At 40.4% G+C, this 19,771-nt stretch overlaps 1 protein-coding gene across 10 annotated transcripts in view; it reads right to left on the bottom strand.

The window, feature by feature from the left end:
• Spata16 (spermatogenesis associated 16) overlaps positions 1 to 19,771 on the bottom strand; it is a 380,391-nt gene that overhangs the window by 263,996 nt on the left and 96,624 nt on the right. For all 10 annotated transcript variants that reach the window (XM_039103604.2, XM_063282699.1, XM_039103603.2 and 7 more), the window contains one exon: positions 4,827 to 4,972. In XM_039103604.2, the coding sequence (XP_038959532.1) occupies positions 4,827 to 4,972 (146 nt within the window). The remainder of the gene's footprint in view (positions 1 to 4,826; positions 4,973 to 19,771) is intronic.

The raw sequence follows: 19,771 nt of genomic DNA, 5'->3' as shown, positions 1-19,771 counted from the left end.
TTTTATCTGTTATTAATTTTTAATTTAATTACATTGTGGCTGTAGAATAAATCAAACAAGAATTCAAAAAATTTGGAATTACTTTGAGCCTTATATTTTCTGGCTATTTATTTTTCCTTTAAATCTACTTTGATAGTTCCTGCAGATTTAACATGAGATGCTGCTTCATGTTTGCTGTGTGATATATCATACTGTGGGATAAGCATATGCCAATTGATTGTCCATTGTCAGATGATCAGCTCTGAAAGCATAGCTACAAGTTTCAGTATAGAGATGGTGAGAGAGAGAGAGGGGGGGGGAGGGAGAGAGAATGAGAATGCCTGCAATAACAATTAGTAAAAAAAAAAAAAGGCCATGCATTTCAGTGAGAATGGGGAGGGATGTATGAGAGGTCTTGGAGGGAGGAAGGGAAGGCTTCGATGCAGTAGAATAAAATTTGCCATTCCTTTACAGGCCATTGTGGTATTAGTGCCAAATACTTTACACTGATGTTTCTAAGTAAACTTTGTAAAAGGGCTCTTTTCGGCACCTCTCTCTTGTACTGTGTGGTGGAGGGTGACCTTGAACTGATGGTTTCTGTCTGTCTCTTGATTGTTCGTGTGGGATGATTCTTATTTATTTTTTAAGCATCGGGAGCCTTTCTTTAGCAATCGCCCTCCTCACACTGGTCTCATCGTGGCTGTCTCCATCCTGTCCTTACTTCTGACCTTGGTTTAGCTTCTAATCCTCTCCTGAGACTGTTCTCAGTCCACTAGTTAGAACCAGTTTTACTTCAGGGTTCTTGAATATGTTTCCCCTCAACATTGTTGGAGTCATTGTCTACCAATTCCAATGTTCAGCATTGTGGGAACTATTTCTTTGGACTGATTACTTTCTAAGTACCAGTTTCCTTTTCCTACTTCTGCACATATGCACCAATTCATTTTTCCAAGCCGTATGTCTTGATGAAGCTGTGTAGGGATTCGGGATGGTGGCGTCTTCCTGACAGATTCAAGACATTTGTGTGTTTTCTTTTAGTGTGTGATGCTCCTTCTTTAACCACCCTCATCTTAGACTTACAGGAGGTCTATTTTGACACAGAACTTAATCTTCAGGCAATTTCCCCTGCATGTCCTTACTCTTAAAGCATGAGAATTCCAGGTCTCAGCTGAATGTGTGAAACGGGAGGTGAGACATCTTATGTCGATTCCCTACACATCTCCTCGCATCGAGATGATTTCAGTGAATACTTACTTCTGGTTGGCAGAAAACTTGTGCTGCACGAATGCTCTTTCTTCACACGGCCAAGTGAGAGCCCAGAAGCTTCAGACAGACTCTATCTCCAAGCCCTTTTATGAAGCTGTGTCCTCCTCAGTCACTGGCCTTCAGCTTTCTTACTTTTTATTTTTGAGATGATATGATTTCCAACATGACTGGAAAAGCTCATGAGTGCAACAAGTGACAACATGAGCTGAATAAGAATGACAGTCAGAGACATGCCGGAGTGGACACTAGCCATTCAGTGACAGCCTTGTGAGTGCACTGTTCAGACCTCTGCCTACTCAGCAAACTATTACTGCGTGCTGCCCATGGCTAGGGTGGAAAGGAAGCCCAACAAAAGCTGATACAATTATGGATTTCCTTCTTTCGAGGATTATTCTTGTCTTGAAAACTGTAAATGCCCAAGAGGAATTACTTAATATATCCTGCCCAGTTTTATAGATTTTTTTTTAATAGTGGAAAGACAGATTTGGTAGAAGTAATTTTATTGTGGCTGGAATAAAAAACCATAAATTTATGATTAATGATTCATAATATACTGTGAGAAAATAATTGTGAACTAGGTACATTTTTATAACACAATGTTATTAAAAATTAAATTCATGCTAAGTTGTGGGAGAAACATTCAGAATTTTAAATGTATTTGGTCAGATTCCAAACTTTTATTTGATACAACATATTATACTGCCTTCGAATCACAAAATTCTGCTTATTTTCTTCATGACATTTATCATAAGACCTATTTACCTCATCTATTTACTATATTCATATACTTTCTACTTTCTCTTTAAAAGTTTAAAAACACTTGTTGAACTAATAAGTGCATGCCACCATTATAAGGTGCTCAAAACTGGAAATTCTCCACACATTTGGAATGTTAGTGTTGATATTTTGTGCCACATTATGGTAACAAAATTGGGGAATACCTGAAGGAGATATGCCCATTAGAGTTTTTACAACTATACATATAAAATATAATTATATAGTAAGTAAAGTGGCAGGATTTGTGTTTTTGACCAATGAGTGTCATTGGGAACCAGGCTTAGAGATGTGAGAAGCACCTTCCAGTGGACGGTGGCTCCAGGGTGCTGCTGGAGAGCAGTTGACCCATCTTGTGGGTCTAGGCATCACTTTGGGTGGCAGTAAAGAGTGATGTCTGTGTTTGCCAGCTTGGATTTGCAGAAGGAAAAGAAAAGAGCAAATTTTGTTAACAGTTGTTTCTCAAGCCTTTGTATCCTGTACTTAGCTAACAATGCATGCTGATTGATTTCTCAAGTATTTTTGTTGATTTTAGAGCTACATAGTTCCAGTTTGGCAGTCTACATGACAAATGCACATGCATTTATGCTGATAAGAATTATTCTGATAAGAATCAGAACTACCTGATGGTTTTAAGGCCAATTTTTGTGTTTAACAAGATGAAGATATGCAGTAGACCTTTCATTTACATAAAATTAAAGAAAGATGCTTCAGCAAATGCAAATACATGCAAAAAGGAACATTTTAATTTTGACTCGTGATTAGTACCAACTATCACGATGTGGTAATAACACAATACAGAATTCTGCAGTGTATAACTAATGGTGTGAGCTATTTATAAACAAAATACCATGATTAATTTATTTTATGAAATGCATTTGTTTGATGATGTGTCAGATTCTGTTTTCAAAGCCTGGGGACCTTGCAAGGGTTTTATTAAAGAAGTCACCTGGACTGTCTCTGTTGTGCCACCCATATGACACGCACAGTAAAAAGGCTGCTTTAACTTGCTACCTTTATTGTGAGAATTGACCAGTGAATCTCTGTTTATTCACACTTATTTCTTGATGTTCAAATTTAGAAATGGAAACACAAACCGTTTTACACCCAAAACCACTAGATTAAAGTTAATCATATGTCAAGTTATTGATCTTCATCGTTGTCGTCATCATCATCATCATCATCATCATCATCATCATCATCATATCACCACCATTGCCGCCACCACCACCCCCACCTCCACCATCACCATCACCACCACCATCACCACCACTACCATCATCATCATCATCACCATCATCATCATCACCAAGACCATCATCATCATCATCATCATCATCATCATCATCACCACCAAGACCACCATCATCATCATCATCACCATCATCATCATCATCACCAAGACCATCATCATCGTCATCATCATCATCATCATCATCATCATCATCATATCACCACCATTGCCGCCACCACCACCCCCACCTCCACCATCACCATCACCACCTCCACCATCACCAAGACCATCATCATCATCATCATCATCATCATCATCACCAAGACCACCACCATCATCATCATCATCATCATCATCATCACCAAGACCACCATCATCATCATCATGCTTTACACCAGTAATGTTGAAGGCCTTGAAAAAGCATCTTCAGTTTTAGAACAGAAAATATCTTCCTTTAAACCGTGAGCGGATTCTTCCATCACCAGGAAGAGTAGCTCCCGATTGCCCTTCCATCTGAGTTACACATTCTTCATTCTTTGTTCTCATTACATGTTCTCATTACTAAACAGAGTTTTTACCTGGCCATTCCTTCTGAGGTACTTTCACAATTAAATGTGATGTAAAACCCCTTCCATCCATCCTGACATATAAGAGATATTTTCCATAGTGGTTGTTCTTCTGGTGTGTGTTAAAGCATGAAGGAAGTGACATATAATTATGTTCTGCACGTCTAAGCTTATTATTGCTTACATATACCTACGTAGTTTCTAGAAAACTAGTTTCAATTGTAATGAGTTTTTCACACTGTACTCCCGAATAATCCTGACATTCTAATATTTTTGACATAACTGAAATATGTGTTTCCAGTACTGCCTTTTTCAAATGGAAATAGAACAAAATTCTTTGAAAGGCCACGTATTCTGTTATTGAGTTGGGATGTGACTGAGGAAAATGTTACCAGTGCAGCACAATTCATTCATCTGTGCTGCAGCTTAGCATGGATTATTCATCGCGAGAGGAAGAACTTTAGGAAGCAAACTATGGGGCAGGTATATTCTCATAGCTTGCAAGGTAGGCTGAGTAACCATGGAGACTCTAGGAATCCACATAGTTGCAGAGCCATACAGAACTCTCCAGAAGGATTCAAACATGAATCGCAAACCTTTAGGGACAGAGATAACGGCAGTTCAGGCCTTTGGGAAGCCATCTGGAGAATGCCCTCTGCCTTTGAATCAACCATGCTGGCACCAATATGCCCAGTCCGAGTTCCTGTCTATTCCTCAACTCTTCGGTAGTTTTACAAGATCTCCTTTCCTCACCATCTGCTCTCCTCTTCTTAGTCTCATTTTTCTTCCTTTCCTGATGCAATTGCCCTTGCACTGTGAACACTCCTGGGTTTTTTCTTCCTCTACGGGTTGAGATTCCACTCTGTGGGCTTCCTGACTTGCTCAGATTCGCACATCAGGCAATATAGAATCTTTAGGTTTCGCCCTTAAACTGAAATACAATGGAAGGCTACCAGGGAAACCCAGATGTGTATGCACAGTTCTTAGGCTTTGGTATTTCGTCTTACCTGTGTGCGTGGTTCAGGGCGAGGTCAGGTTTCCGCATACGTAGGTAGCATGTGACGAGCTTCGTCTCAATGAAACTAGCCACGCTTGCTATATCTTCAGCGTGTGCTTCAAAGGGTTTCCCCAGAGCTGCCCCTTTGCTGCAAAGCTTAAAAAGAAAAACACTTTAAGCCTCCTGGTCCTGCTGCCACACAAACTATCTTTTTAATAAGCAAGATGTTCAGATGCATGTATAATTTTTCAGAACTATGAAAAATATTAATATTTTGGTTGTAAGTTAAATGGCTCCTGTTCATTACTGTGGGACTATAATAAAAATGTGACATTTTTACCGTAAATGTTTCCTATAAAATATCTTAAACGTGTGATATTGAACAGCGGCATTGGCACAAAATGTCCGTTTTAAAATGAAAGCACACAATAAGCAAAGATATTAGGAGAAAACTTGTCATAAATCATATTAAATACCAGTGCTTTTATGAAAACCCAATGGAGCAATGATCTAGCTCACTATCAAGTTTGATTTAATATAATAAGGGCTATCGGAAGTAAACTCCTAGGAGCCATTAACCTGATCGGTGATTAATTTGAGTCTGAATCAGATCCTCTAGGATGTTACTGAAAGAAAAGAAGTGAAAAATTTATTAGGATTTATTGGCAGAAGCCACAGTATCTGAGAAACATGGCAAGAATATGGAATTCTTAATAAAAATTCCAGGAAGCTAGTGGTTTCTGGGCAACGTAGATAAACTGTAGAAGAAGAAATTAATTAATATTTTGAGAGCACTACAAACATGAACAAGTGTCAGTAGCATGACAGAGTGGGTCAGCACCGTCTTTCCTCTGAGTTTCTAATATCCTTGCCATGGAGGTAGCTGGGGAAGGGGGCCATCCCCATCCCCCAATGGCTTCATTCACAGTGGTGGCTTCATGCATCTTTTATGTCTTTATTTGCATCTCTGGTAGGGGAAATGTTCACACTGGAGATAACAATTCATATAATCTTATACCGTCTTGGGTACTGCTTGTTATTTAGACTAACACTATTGTGAATTTATTTTTAAAAAAAAATGCAACTTTGTTCAGAGCAGGTAGTCTGTGTTCTTTACCATTTTTAGCTTTATCTAAAATAAAAACACTATATGTTGTTTCTTATCAGTAAATCCTAGTGTTAAATGTTTAGATTGGGAGTAAGATCAGCAACCTGGAAAATATAAAGGACCTTGGCCACAGGAGTAAGAGCTCTAAGGGGGATATTGGAGCAACGACAGAGGGACTCTTACTAGGGAAGGAGTGGGGAGGGCAATACCAAGGGAGTAGGGGTGGGGAGAATAACATTAAGGAGATTTGAGAAAGCCATAAGGAAATATATTATTTTATGTTGACTTAAAGTACAAATGTAAAATATATATGTACGTCTATGCATCTGTAAACTGATTAAATTATGCCATGTGGGTGATAAAGTCTTTCCATAAGAGCCAGAGACAAACAGAAATCCCCACCCAAAGCCTAGGCCCTGGCAATCTCCCTTTCTGTCATTGGTCATGGGAGTTGAAGAGACTTCTAGAACAATGTGGACCAGTGCTGTTGCCCCGGGTTGCCCTCGTGACCTTGAAAGGAAGAGAGCATTTTGGAAGACACCATACATGATACAGCACTTGAAAAAATAAAGCTGCGGCTGACCTGGGAGGCTCCTCTTTGAGGGCCTCCTTTCATGGCATTGGGAGAGGCTACAGAAACTGCCGTAAAGCAATATATAATCCACATCTGTGAAGCTCATGAACCATATAATGACCAGCTCAGAAAGACAAACCCATAAAAGCCACATCACTAGGTGCAAGGCTCACTCAAAAAGAGGAAATTTATGCTTGGTACTCTAGAATTAGCCAACTAGTGGAGAACCTACTATGGCCACTTTCCTGAACTAGTAAACATTTTAAATACAGACATGCAAACCTCCCACCCTCATCAAAGAAGCTTCCTTTTACAGTAAAGACTTCTTAAAGAAATATACAACTGGTCAAATGGCAGAGTCCAGCTAACAACTTGTAAACCTAGTTGATACGTCCACTGCAAAACCTGTTCATCTAAGGTTCAGGAACCATGATAGAAGATGGAGCAGAAGCCTTTTAAAAGCCAGAGGGCCAGGGACTGAGACAGGGTCTTCTATGTGATAGGAAGCTACCCTGATATACATCAGCAATACATTGACCCATACAAGACCAGGACAACAAAAGCACAGATGGGGAAAGAGGACAAAGCTCACACTAGATGATGAACTAGAAGCGATTAATGGCTGCCAATAGGAGATTTCAACTTCGTATGGAAAAAATGATGAACCCAGGAGAGCCAAAACAATCCTGAACAATAAAAGAACTTCAGGAGGAATCACAATCCTTGACCTCAAACTGTACTAGAGAGCAATAGTGGAAAAAACTGCATGATATTGGTACAGAATTAGACACAGTGATCAATGGAATCGAAGTGAAGACCTAGAAGTACCTGTGGACACTTAATTTTTATAAAGAAGCCAAAACTATACAGTGGAAAAAAGAAAGCCTCTTCAACAAATGGTGTTGGTCTACTGGATGCCTACATGTAGAAGAATGAAAATAGATCAATATTTATAACCCTGCACAAAATTCAAGTCCAAGTGGATCAAGGACCTCAACATAAAACCTGATACACTAAATATCATAGAAGAGAAGTAGGGAAATACCCTTGAACACATTGGTGTGGGAAACAATTTTCTAAACAGAACACCAATGGATCTTTGCTTTAAGATCAACAATCAATAAATTGGACCTCATGAGGCTGCAAAGCTTCTGCAAGACAAAGGAGACTATCAAGATAAAACAGCAGCCTACAAGTTGGGAAAATATCTTCACCAACCCTACATCTGACAGAGGGTTAATGTCCAAAATTTAGAAAGATCTCAAGAGGTTATAAGCCAACCACACAAATAACCCAATTAAAAACTGGGGCACAGGCTAAACAGAACTCTCAACAAAGGAATCTTGAATGGTAGACAAGCACTTAAAGCAATGTTCTAAGTCCTTAGTCATCAGGGGAATGTAAATCAAAAGAACTCTGAGATTTTCTCTTACACCAGTCAGAATGACTAAGATCAAAAACTCAGGTGACAACAGATGCTGGCGAGGATGTGAAGAAAGAGGAACACTCCTCCATTGCTGGTGGGAGTGCAAATATGTACAGTTACTTTGGAAATCAAGTTGGTGATTTCTTAGAAAGCTTGGAACAGTTCTCTATCTCAAGATCCAGATGTACCACTCCTGGGCATATACTCAAAAGATGTCCCACCATCCCACAGGGACACTTGCTCAACTACGTTCATAACAGCTTTATTCATAATAGCCAGAAACTGGAAACTACCTAGATGCCCCTCAACTGCAGAATGGATAAAGAAAATGTGGTACATCTACACAATGGAATACTATTACACTATAACAAACAAAGACATCATGAATGTTACAGGTAAATGGATGGATTATGAGACTATTATCCCTAATGAGGCAACCCAATCCCAAAATGACATCCATGGTATGTATTCACTTATAAGAGTATATTAGCCATAAAATATAGGATGCTCATGCCATACTCCACAGTTCTAAGAAGACTAATAGAAGAGAGTGCACAGACAAGGCTGTCTGAGTCTCACTTGGGATGACCATGAAAGGCAGATAGAGGGAGGGAACTGGGTGGGAAAGGGGAATGGGAGGAGAGTGGGGGGGTCTTGTCCTGTTTGGGTGTGGGGAGGGGCAGGGGGGATGGCCAGATGACCATAAGAATGAATGAAAATCTGCAACTGACAGGGGAGGGGTGGTAGGGGGCATCTCCAGGAAGTGACAGAGACCTGGGATTGGAGAGGTGCCCAAGAATGAATGGGGGTGACTCATAGCGTTGGGGATATAGAACGTAGGAAGGCTACGTCCTGTGGCCAGGCAGGAATCCTGGTAGAGTGATAGGGGCAACAATCCACCCACAAAACTTTAGACCTAAAATTTATCCTCTTTACAAGAATGTGGGGACAGTGGATGGAGCAGAGACTGAGGGAATGGACAACCCATAACCTGCACAACTTGAAATCCACCCCATGGGCAAGTACCAATCTCTGACACTATTAGTGATACTCTATTATGCTTGCAGACAGGAGTCTAGCATGGCTGTCCTAGAGGTTTCACCCACCAACTGGCTCAGACAAGGGCATACACCCACAGCCAAACACTGGGTCAAACTTGGTGACTCTTACACAGAAGAATAGGAGGAAGGATTGTAGCCCCTAAGGGGATAGGAACTCCACAGGAAGTCCAATGGAATCAACTAACCTGGACCCTTGGGGCTCTCAGAGTCTGAACGACCAACCAAAGAACATACACAAACTGGACCTAGGCCCCCCTGCACTCACGTAGCAGATGTGCAGTTTGGTCTTTATGTGGGTTCTGAACACCTGGAGTGAGGGCTATCCCAAAAGCTGTTGTCTTTATGTGGGGCATGTTCTAGCTGAGCTGCTTTGTCTGGCCTCAGTGGGAGAGGAAGAGCCTAGCCTAGCAGACTTGAAGTGCCAGGGTTGAGGGATACCCAGAGAGGAGCCCACCAGCTCAGAGGAGAAGGGGCGGGTAGTGGGTGGAAGGATTGTGGTAGGGGGTAACTGGGAGGGGGCAGTGAGCAGGATGCAAAGTGAATAAGTAAAATAATAATAATGATGATGATAATAATAATAATAAATTTTAAAAGAGGAGATTCGGTTCTTCTACAGGGAGGAGCCCCATGATAGGCTATCCATTCCCATGTGGTCAGTTTTGAAATACATATGTATGAGCAACACTATATGAAGCCTTCATATATATATACATGCATATACAAATACATGACATGTGTGAATAGATGTATACATGCATATATTTGAGAGGGAGCAGCAGAACATGGGAAGAACTGGAACGAGGAGTGAAGGAGTTAGAAAAGCTGTAGACTGATAATTTTCATTCACGTGTGAAATTATTTTAAGAAGCTAAAGCAAACAAAACCAAAATAACTTATTTGAAAATGGATGTAAAATACAAATGTTGCATAGTCCTCATTCGAATTGCTAGTTAATTTATACTTTACCTTGTTTTACAGATTTGTACTGTTTTAACAAGACTTCGCCAATTCGATGAACGTGCATATTTACTCAGTAGGTAAATATTTACTGAGGGCCTTTTACTAAATGCCAGGCAAACGCTGTGCATTCACATTCAGATGCGAATAAATTAGGTCTTTTTCACGAGGTTTTTGTAATTGTAACTCTGTGAATTTGTTTTTCTAATCTTTGTCTATTTCCTTTCCCTCTTAGTCTTTTTATTCTAAATAGACATTTAAATATAGAAATCATTTATTTTCTAGCAACAGCTACATCTATGTATATATTAATGATAATATATGTATACATTTAAATATGTATATATTTAAGAGATGATTTTATCTCTTAAATAGAATCATGCAATTTTACTCGTTTTAAAATCTTAAATTAAAAGAAACAAGCCACACATTGTGTGCGTTCTTCACTCTCCCTGGGTGTGGACCAGCTTTCTACATCCTGAGGAACACATGTGTGGCTCCCACACAGAAGAGTCTGAATGGTTCATCAGGTCATTTAGCTCCCTCATGACAAGAGGAAGCTGACCTTCAGACTCCCTTGTCTTAGACTGTCTAAGAATACTGAGAGAGTGAAGAGTAAATACCCCACCTCCCAGTGTCTGCAATAGTCTCCACTTTCACGACACTCAAGGACAGAAAAGCAATAAAAATGATCATTCTTAGCCCACAAACGAGAACACCTCCTGAAACCAAGCTCTGAGACAGACGTGAAAGGCAGGACGACTTGACAGCTCAGATTCAAACGGGAAAGCACACAGCTTCTGGATAGGCTTTATGTGTATTTGTGATAATCTTGCTTTATCAATCAAGCTTTGTAGGACTGAGAACTTTATTGATTTTATTAAAGATTGCTTAGCTGCTATTTTCAAAGCAGTACATTGTTGGAATCAGCTTTGGAATGAGGTGAAGTGTTTTGTGTTAAAGCTGCAAGTGCTCTCACAGGCTAGTATGAACAGAAGGTCACCACTGGGATCTCAAAAACACCCAGGTATTTAATGCAATGTTGTGTTTCCATGCAGGCAGTGCTATGGACTGGGAAGTTAAGTCTCCAGAAGCCAGAAGACCTCCTCGTGGGGTCCAGAGGAGAGCCACTGGGGCTCTGCTTGGTTTGCAGAAAAAATTTCTTTAAATATTTAGAGGAATAAGACATGGAGTCGTAGGATGATTACTAAATTCTAACTTCAGCAAAAATGTTTTGAATTAGGAAAAAATAGTAAGTGTTAATTTTTAGATCAGAAGTAGCCCAATTCATTTCTCATTGAGAAACACAAGTAATCACAATATTTAAGAAAAAAATGCAGTCAAGATTTTTATGGATATAATTGCTTTAATGAGATGGTAGATGTTAAAATGAGATTTCAGTAGAAAATTAGACTCAAACTCAAATTTCAATAATAGGATATATACTTTACAAATATATTTGGTTTTTTTCTACAAACGGTAAGATGATTATGCTAAATTAGAAGATACTTTGTCTAAGGTTGTTCATATACTTCCTCTAATAAATATATATTCCACCTATATTTAAATATCATAGATAAATTTCAAAGTTTGTAATTCAATTTTTTAAAAAGCCCAATAATAGCAGATATATTGTTTCATTCTCAAAATTGTTTGCTGACCACATTAAGAGTGCCCATCATTAGCAGGATTTACATGGCTAAAATGTTAGCCTTCTTAAACAACTGAGCAATGACTGGTCACATATTTCACTCCTGAGATGTGATTTTCAGAAATCTCTGAGGCTGTGGGAAAGGACAGTTAATTCTGGGAAACACGGTGTTCTGGTTTGAGTGTGAAATGTCCCTCAGGATCCTGTGTCTGAACACTTTCATCCCAGCAGATGCATTGATTTGGGAGAACTTTTACAAATCCTAGCCACAATCATCTTTAAAGTTTACATACTGCTTTTAGAAATTAGAAAAACAATTAAAAGATACTACCATTGTTGACTATTGATATTAATTTTTGACAGTTTTTATGCTTATGTTTTTGTATTACAATAAAGAATATTTTATTAAAATCCTTATAGGTTTTTTATATCCTTTGCTTTACTTTTTTAATTATAAAAGTAGAATATGTTCGTTAAAAGACTCATAGGAATAGTTAAAGATCTCACTATTTCCTTCTTTTTTTTTTTTTTTTTTTTTTTTTTTTTTTTTGGTTCTTTTTTTCGGAGCTGGGGACCGAACCCAGGGCCTTGCGCTTCCTAGGTAAGCGCTCTACCACTGAGCTAAATCCCCAGTCCCTCACTATTTCCTTCTTAATGAGAGAGAGCAAAGCTGGATCACTAAGGCAGGAGAACATTAACGGAGCAGAGTTATGAGTGTGAGAAACGTAACCAACATAGAGATTACAATTGTCATGTGGACACCCACGCGGCACAGCCCAACACAGCACACTGCACCACAGCCCAGCACTGCCCAACACAGCCCAGCCCAGCCCAGCCCGGCCGGCCTGGCCCGGCCGCGCCCGGCTGCTAGCACACACGTTTTAGAAGTTCCCACAGGAAAGTTGCCTATGTTACAATTGCCTGAGTCATAAAACAATCTTTAACAAAGGAAAAAATTAGGAGACATTCTGAGAATGGACCATAATGGATTCAAACTCAAAATACAAAGGGTCTAAATTAGGTGGGTATCTTACGGTTTCCATGCTGTGAAGGGACACCATGACCAAGGCATTATGAAGGACAACATTGAATTGGGGCTGGCTTACAGGTTCAGAGGTTCAGTCCACTATAATCAATGTGGGAGCTTGGCAACATCCAGACAGGTATGGGACTGGTGGAGCTGAGACTTCTTCATCTTGTTTCAAAAGTGAACAGGAGAAGACTGACTCTCTGGCAGCTAGGAAGAGGATTTCAAATTTTCCACAGTGATACACTTCCTGCAACAAGGCCACATCTACTCCAACAAGGACACATCTCCTAATAGTGCCACTCCCTGGGCCAAGCATACTCATAGCACCACAGTTGGCATGGTGGTGTACATCTTTAATTTCAGCACTGAGGAAGAAGTGGAGGCAGATGGAACTCTGACTTTAAGGCCAGAATGGCTTACAAAGAGAAGTCCAGGAAAACCAGAGCCATGCACGCACATACACTCACATGCACACACAGAAACACACACACACACACACACACACACACACACACGTCAAGGTTGAAGGTATGGACAGGACACAGTTACTTTTAGGTATACACACACACACACCCCACAGGAACACATAAAAACATTCCTGGAACCAGAGAAATGCAAATTAGGATGAGAGTAAGCTTTCCTTGCACACCTATCAGAATTGTACTAAAATAAGAAACTGATGTGACTATTTATGTCCACCATAAATCTCAGGAAAGTGAACACTTGGTGCCAGTTGTTGGCTCTGTTTGGAGAGGGAGGTATGGCCTTACTGGAGGAACTGACACTGGATTCGAGGTTTCAAAAACTATTCCCAGTAAGCTCTCTCTGCTTCCCGTTTGTGGTGGGAGATATGATTCCGCTGCTCTTGGCTCCCAGCTCCAGCTAACATGTCTGCCGCTTGCTGTCCCTGCCGAGGACACATCACTGAGCAAAGGCAGGGGTAGCTAGCCTCAGAAACAGCGGAGGGCTCACACCCCACACCACAAGTATGAAGCAAAGAGCAGACCAGGCATATGCTGAGTCTTTGAAACCTCAAATCCTGGTGGTAGTGACACGCCTCCTCCAAGGCCACACCTCCCAACCCTTTCCAAACAGTTCCATCCACAGGGGCATCCTCATTCACAGAGCTGCAGAGATGTAATGTGAGTTGTAGCTATCAACATTTTCGTCTCTGGCTTGTGCTTCAGGAGGCAGATTGGAAATTCCCGAACTTTTTCACTACTTGGGAACACTGTGAAATAAATAGATAAAAACTCCGAGTTCAGTTACTTTCACCTTCTCTGTACCACTTGATTATTATTCTGCCAGGGTGTTTTTTTCATGTTTTGTACCCATTTTGTTAATTTTTGTTTTCCTACAAAATCATTAGTTTCATCCAGAGTATCATAAAATCCGCCAGTACAGTGGAGAACATCTTCAAGCCTGTGCTCCAATGTGACCTCAGTCAGAAATGCTAGAACTTGGAGTGTTTTGCTTTTTTTTTTTTTTAAAGAACAGCAAACCCAGATAAATCTGTTAATTTTCCTTTTCCCAACTCGTTCTTTTTGGCTTTATTTCTCCCTCTTGGTTTTCTTTTTGATGCTTGTTCTTTTGCTAATGTCTTCCAGTGGTTAATTCATTTCTTTCTGTTCCTCTTATGCATAAGTTTGTTGTATGCATCTGTGATTTCTCAGAAAAAATATAGTTTTCATTTTCATGTCTCTTATGAGAGCTAGTTAAGAAAGAGTGGGCCTATTATTTTTCAAAACTCTGCCATCTGCTTCCTTCCTCCTCCCTCCCTCCCTCCCTACCTTCCTCCCTCCTTCTCTTCTTTCCTTTCTTTTTTTTTTTTCAAGATTGGGCCTTTGTATGAATTATCCGCTTAGTTCATTTACATCTTGTCTTTTATGTTCATACTAATTTTTATTAATTCCCATAAGCTTGGGATTTTGGCAAGTTCTGCTTTTATGTTTCCTTTTGAGATAAGGTCTTTGTATGAAGCTCCAGGCTGTCTTTGAACATATGATGACCATTCTTCTTAGCCTGCTAAGTACTGGATTACAAGCAGGCAGCACACAGTACACTTGGGGAAATGTTCTGCCCATATGACATAGCTTTCAGCAGGGCCCTGATGTTGTAATTTCACAGAAGTCCAGGGTTAAGGGCACTTTTATCCTAGGGGACAAAGGGCTGAGGATGAAGACAAGTAGAAGAAACCCAACAAAGATGCAGAAGTGGGGACCAAGATGTGTCCTCAAGAATCAAAGCATTAAAGAACGGGTCTGGAGAACTGCTCAGTCAGTAAGGGGCTTGCTTTCCAAACAGGAGGGGCTGCGTTTGAGCCCCAGAATCCACATAAAAGTCAGACATGGTGTGTACGCTTGTCATTCTGGTGCTGGGGAGGCGGAGACAGAGTCCCTGGGGGTCACAGGTCAGTCACCCTAGCCTAGCCATTCTAGCCTATGTGGTAAGAAGACTCTGTTTCAAGAAAAGGTCTGCAATTTCTGAGAAATAAAACCTGGGCTTGACCTCTGGCCACCACAGGCACGTACAGTATATGAACTCACATGCCTGAACACATTTGAACACACATAGGGAAACTCCCTCAAATACTGAGAGATCTTTTAATAAGCTATATTCTTTTGATTATTTTGAATGAGTGGTTGAGATTATAGAATTGTAGGAAATAATGAAAATTTTCAAACCTTAAAGACTAAATTGCAGAATAAATTCTACACTAAGAAGCAAGAAGCCATAAGAATCTATATTATATCAAATAAAATTAGAAATTTATAGGGCAGTTCCTTAAAGATGCAAGATATTAAAGATCCCATTAGTAACGAAGTCTTACAAATTCTGAGACACATTTACATTCTAATTGCATTTAAAGTCTCAGTGTCTCCATGAAGTATATAAAGCAGATATTATTGCCCCATTTCCCAGGTATTAAAGCTGTATCAAATCATCTGCTACTCTGCTCCACTTAGTACCAGAAAGCTGGGATTTATGTTTATGTGAAAATTTATGCTTCTATGGGCCTTGGTGTCTTAACCCACTCACTGGCCTTTTTACCTCAGTGTCTAGCACTGTGTTGGAAATTCTGTAGACCTTCTCTCTCCAGCGGCTGGCGATTTTCTCCTGGACAGAAACCTTCTGGATTCCACTTGAACTTTATGCTTCCATTTCCTCATCGCATGGAATTCCTTCAAAGGCAAGAGGAAAATTTTCTTGGTCGATGTCTCACTGGTACATTGAGCTGTTCAGCAGCTCGCCTGTGTGCCATTTCACCTGAGACCTGTTCTTTAGTATGGTCGCCTTTCCCAGGGGAATAGGAAGGGGGGCAAACAGAGAAGCCAGCAAAAGTGAAACAAGTTTCAGGCCCCAGGGCTCTCTCTTTCGTCTCTTCTTTGTCTATCATCGTGGTGGTGGCTCAATGTGGGGAACACAGCCCAGCCCAGCCACTTCTACCTTGGACATAATTAATGAGATTAACATTTGTGCACAGAGATAGAGTTGCATTACAGAATAAAATAACATTGAGCACCCCAGAAATGACTTTCTAAGAAGAGGGAGAGTTTGTCGGTGTTCTAGTTGCAATAGGCAAAAAATGCTCTGGTGTCCCTGAATTAGGCAGGCAAAGGGTTTAGGTACGGTTGATGTGTTTGTGAGTGCTGTTGGGAATTAAATCCAGGGCTACATGCATGCCTATGTATACTCTGCTACCAGGCTGCGCAAGCTCGCACGCACGCACGCACGCACGCACGCACGCACGCACGCACGCACGCACGCACGGACGGACGGACGCACGCAGCCAAATTTCCTTCAGCTGTTTTCCCATCGGGCTTTAAAATAAAATTACTCTTGGTGCCTGTAGCTCTTCGCAGTTACATTTCTGTTTTGTTCTCTTCCATCTCTTCTTGTGGGTTAATGGATGTTGATGAGAAAGAATTAGACAAAACAATTTAGCCTCCATTCTCCAAATTCCTTCACAGAATCTTTGAAATTCTCTTTCAGACAAATGGCCAAAGCTTCAAGTGCCTTATCTCAGGAATTAATGCTTTTCTACTCCAGTGGGTGTCTGCTCTGCTCCCTCAAGGGAAAGAAAAGTGTCTCTCTTCTGTAGAATAACACCAGATGGTTCCACATTTTCATTGGGAGGAGGAATGAACGAGGAGTTCACCACTTGTAACTTCCAGCATGGTGCCACACAGATCCACTCAGGTGTCTCCCCAGGAGAGACACTTTGGTGTGTAGGGCTAAAAGATGAGGAGAATTATGCTCACATGTCACTGGAGCTAAAAGGACCTTCAGGGTTTCCAGAGGGTTTTCATCCAAGTAGGTCATAGTGTGACCTCTATTAAATACATAGGAAATAAGGCTACTCCCCGGGTGACACGCTGTTGAATGACAGTTAGAAGTAATTAATCATCCCTACTCCTGTTTGTTAAAATAGCTGTGCCACAGCCTTGATTTTTTTTTCTTCCTAGTTACTCTTAAAATTGAGGTGTGGCCAATGAGGCTTCATTCCACTGTGTTTCACCTTGGTCTGACCAGTGAGTAATTTGTGTATGCTCTGAAGCATGCAGATGATATGCATTAACCTTCAGGACTTTTTAAAGGGATACCCCCAGACTCTGGCTAGAGAACAGGTAAGGCAGATAAAACATGGAAAGGGTCAGATAAAATAATACAACAAATCTTATTTTATGCCCCTGAATTTTAACTATGAAACTACAATTTTAAAATGGGGATAATGTTAACAAGTTTGCTTATTTTTAAGTAGTTGTTTGTGTTGTCAAAGAAATATACTATGGTAGGCACACTCAGATCTCATACAGTAGTTCTAACAGCCAGCATTTATTGAGAGTCCTGTGTTTGGCATTGGAATAGTCCTTTATAAACAGTATCCTATTAAAAACAATCCTTTAGAGATGGTTTCTTATTAAATATTATTACTCCCAATTTTCTGATGAGGAAATTGGGTTTAAGGAAGGGCATTAAATCTTCAGACAGGATGCAGAAGAAACACTATTCAAATCGTGTCTGCAGCTAAATTATGTCTCAAGTAGTGTGTAATCCTGTCCCTCAGCTAGCTGACAGTTATCAAAGATCACTCTGTCATTTAGGACCATTCTACCATATCTGTCCTTCTTTTCTACTTTGTCATCTGTCACTGTTCACCTCCCCCTCCCCCTCTCTCGCTCTCTCTCATTATCCCACTGTCTCATCACTAGATTACCATTAAGATAGCAGAGTGTAGGCTAGGTAGGAAAACTCGTAAGTCAACATCTATTGAACAAACAACCAGGTATGCACAGTTTTACACCTATTATTATTCTTTACACTCTGTTATTATTATTCTTTCCTGTTTTTAGAGGAAATAGCGTTGGTTAATTCCAGAAGCACAGAAGGAAAGAAAGTATAAGGAAAAGAATAAGGAAAGAAATGGTGAGAGTGTGCCACGGCAAGAGAATGGTCAGAGTTCTAGCGTGCTCACAGGGCTTGCTGGCTGGGCTCTGGCGCAGGCCTTGGGTTGTTGTACCAAGTAGCCTGGGAAGCTAGGGGTTGGTCTCCTGAAAGAACTGCTGCTCCCTGGCAGCTCTTTCTGGACTATTCATTGTCCTTTGTGGATAGTACCTATATGAAGATAATGTTTGTGAGGCTCTTTGTTTTTAACATATAAACAAGATATTTTGCTTTGTCCAATTTTACTAATTAAATGGTCTTCATATGTTCACTGTATTTAAGTGTAAGTAGAAAAGTTAAGTTTTATGGGAGGGTATATTTTCTTTGGGAATGTTGGCATAACTACCCTGAGCCAAGGGAACACCAATTTTTGGTACTTTAGACAAGGCATAGTTTTCAAGTAGTTAAGAAGTAAAGGAAGTCAATGATCCACAGTCAATATCTTTGATTTCATTTCTATGATCTCTTCCACTTTTTGTGACATTTATAGACATTAATTATTTTGTAGCGAATGCTCTAAAATACATCATACCAGCTCCCAGCTATCATGAAAGTCTATGACAATACTCCCAAATTGATTTACAATATCGTTCAACTTGGAAAGAATTCACATACACACACACACACACACACACACACACACACACACACACGCATGCATTCCTATGATCATGGTATAGCAGGTTGACTAAGGTTGTCTGAGCTTAGTTGTATTCAGCTGGTCTCAACTTTTTCAAGAGCATTGACCACAAATTAGTTAGGATATATAGCAGATCTGAGTGTTCAGGAAACATGTTCTCATGTGAAAGACAGGATCATGAGGTCAGGGCAATGGAACACATTCCACTTAAGGCTTTGCTCATTCCAGACCCTTCGACACTGCACTGGTGTGGCCAAGCCCAATGTCTTATCTTAAGAATGAGAGCGGGAATAGAGATGCTGTGCTTTGGCAGGGATGTGCTGAAACAGGACTGATAACGTCCTCTGTAAAAGCAAAGACATCTCTAAGGATCTATTTACTACATTCCTCGTGTGCATACCTTGATACCGCACAAAACAGGGCTCTGTGATCTACCATTCTTGCTTTCCTTCTGTTGGCCTAGGTGCCATTTGGACAGAACCAGTTCTGGAACTCCATCCTCCAAACACCCTCGAATTGTCATATTCGAAAAGTTTCCTCGTACAAATAACGGTAAGCTTCCCTGCAGGGCTGCCCAATGCGCAGGTCACTCAGACACACTGAAAATGTCAGAAAGGATGAGATGACATGCAATAGTCTACACACTGACTTGACCATAGACATTTACTCACTTAATTTTCTTCTCAAAGAACACCTGAAAAGCCTAAAGTTTTATGTAATTTAAGAACATAGCGTCCCAAGACAACTTCTCTGTTTTGGTTCAGTTCTAATGGAGCCGACATCTGGTTGAGGGACCAGTTTGGAGAGAAATGTTTCTGGAAAGGATTTGAAGAGAGAAGCCAGAAGGTTGAGTACATCTCACTCCAGGCCGGAGCCCCGTGCTACCGATGAGAGCTCGAGCACTCGGCTCTAACTTGTAGGTCACCTTACCAAGTTACTTCCAAGTTAATCAAAGCTAGTCCCATCTCGCCATCTCCTAAACTTCCTCTTTAAACACATCAGAGATGTACATATTTAAAGGATACCGTATTTGTGTGTATCCAGCTTTTTCTGTAGTCATGGA

This window comes from Rattus norvegicus, chromosome 2 (assembly GCF_036323735.1).
Source record: "Rattus norvegicus strain BN/NHsdMcwi chromosome 2, GRCr8, whole genome shotgun sequence".
NCBI lineage: Eukaryota > Metazoa > Chordata > Mammalia > Rodentia > Muridae > Rattus > Rattus norvegicus.
The sequence above is the reverse complement of the archived record's forward strand: the minus strand, read 5'-3'. Positions and strand labels throughout refer to the sequence as shown.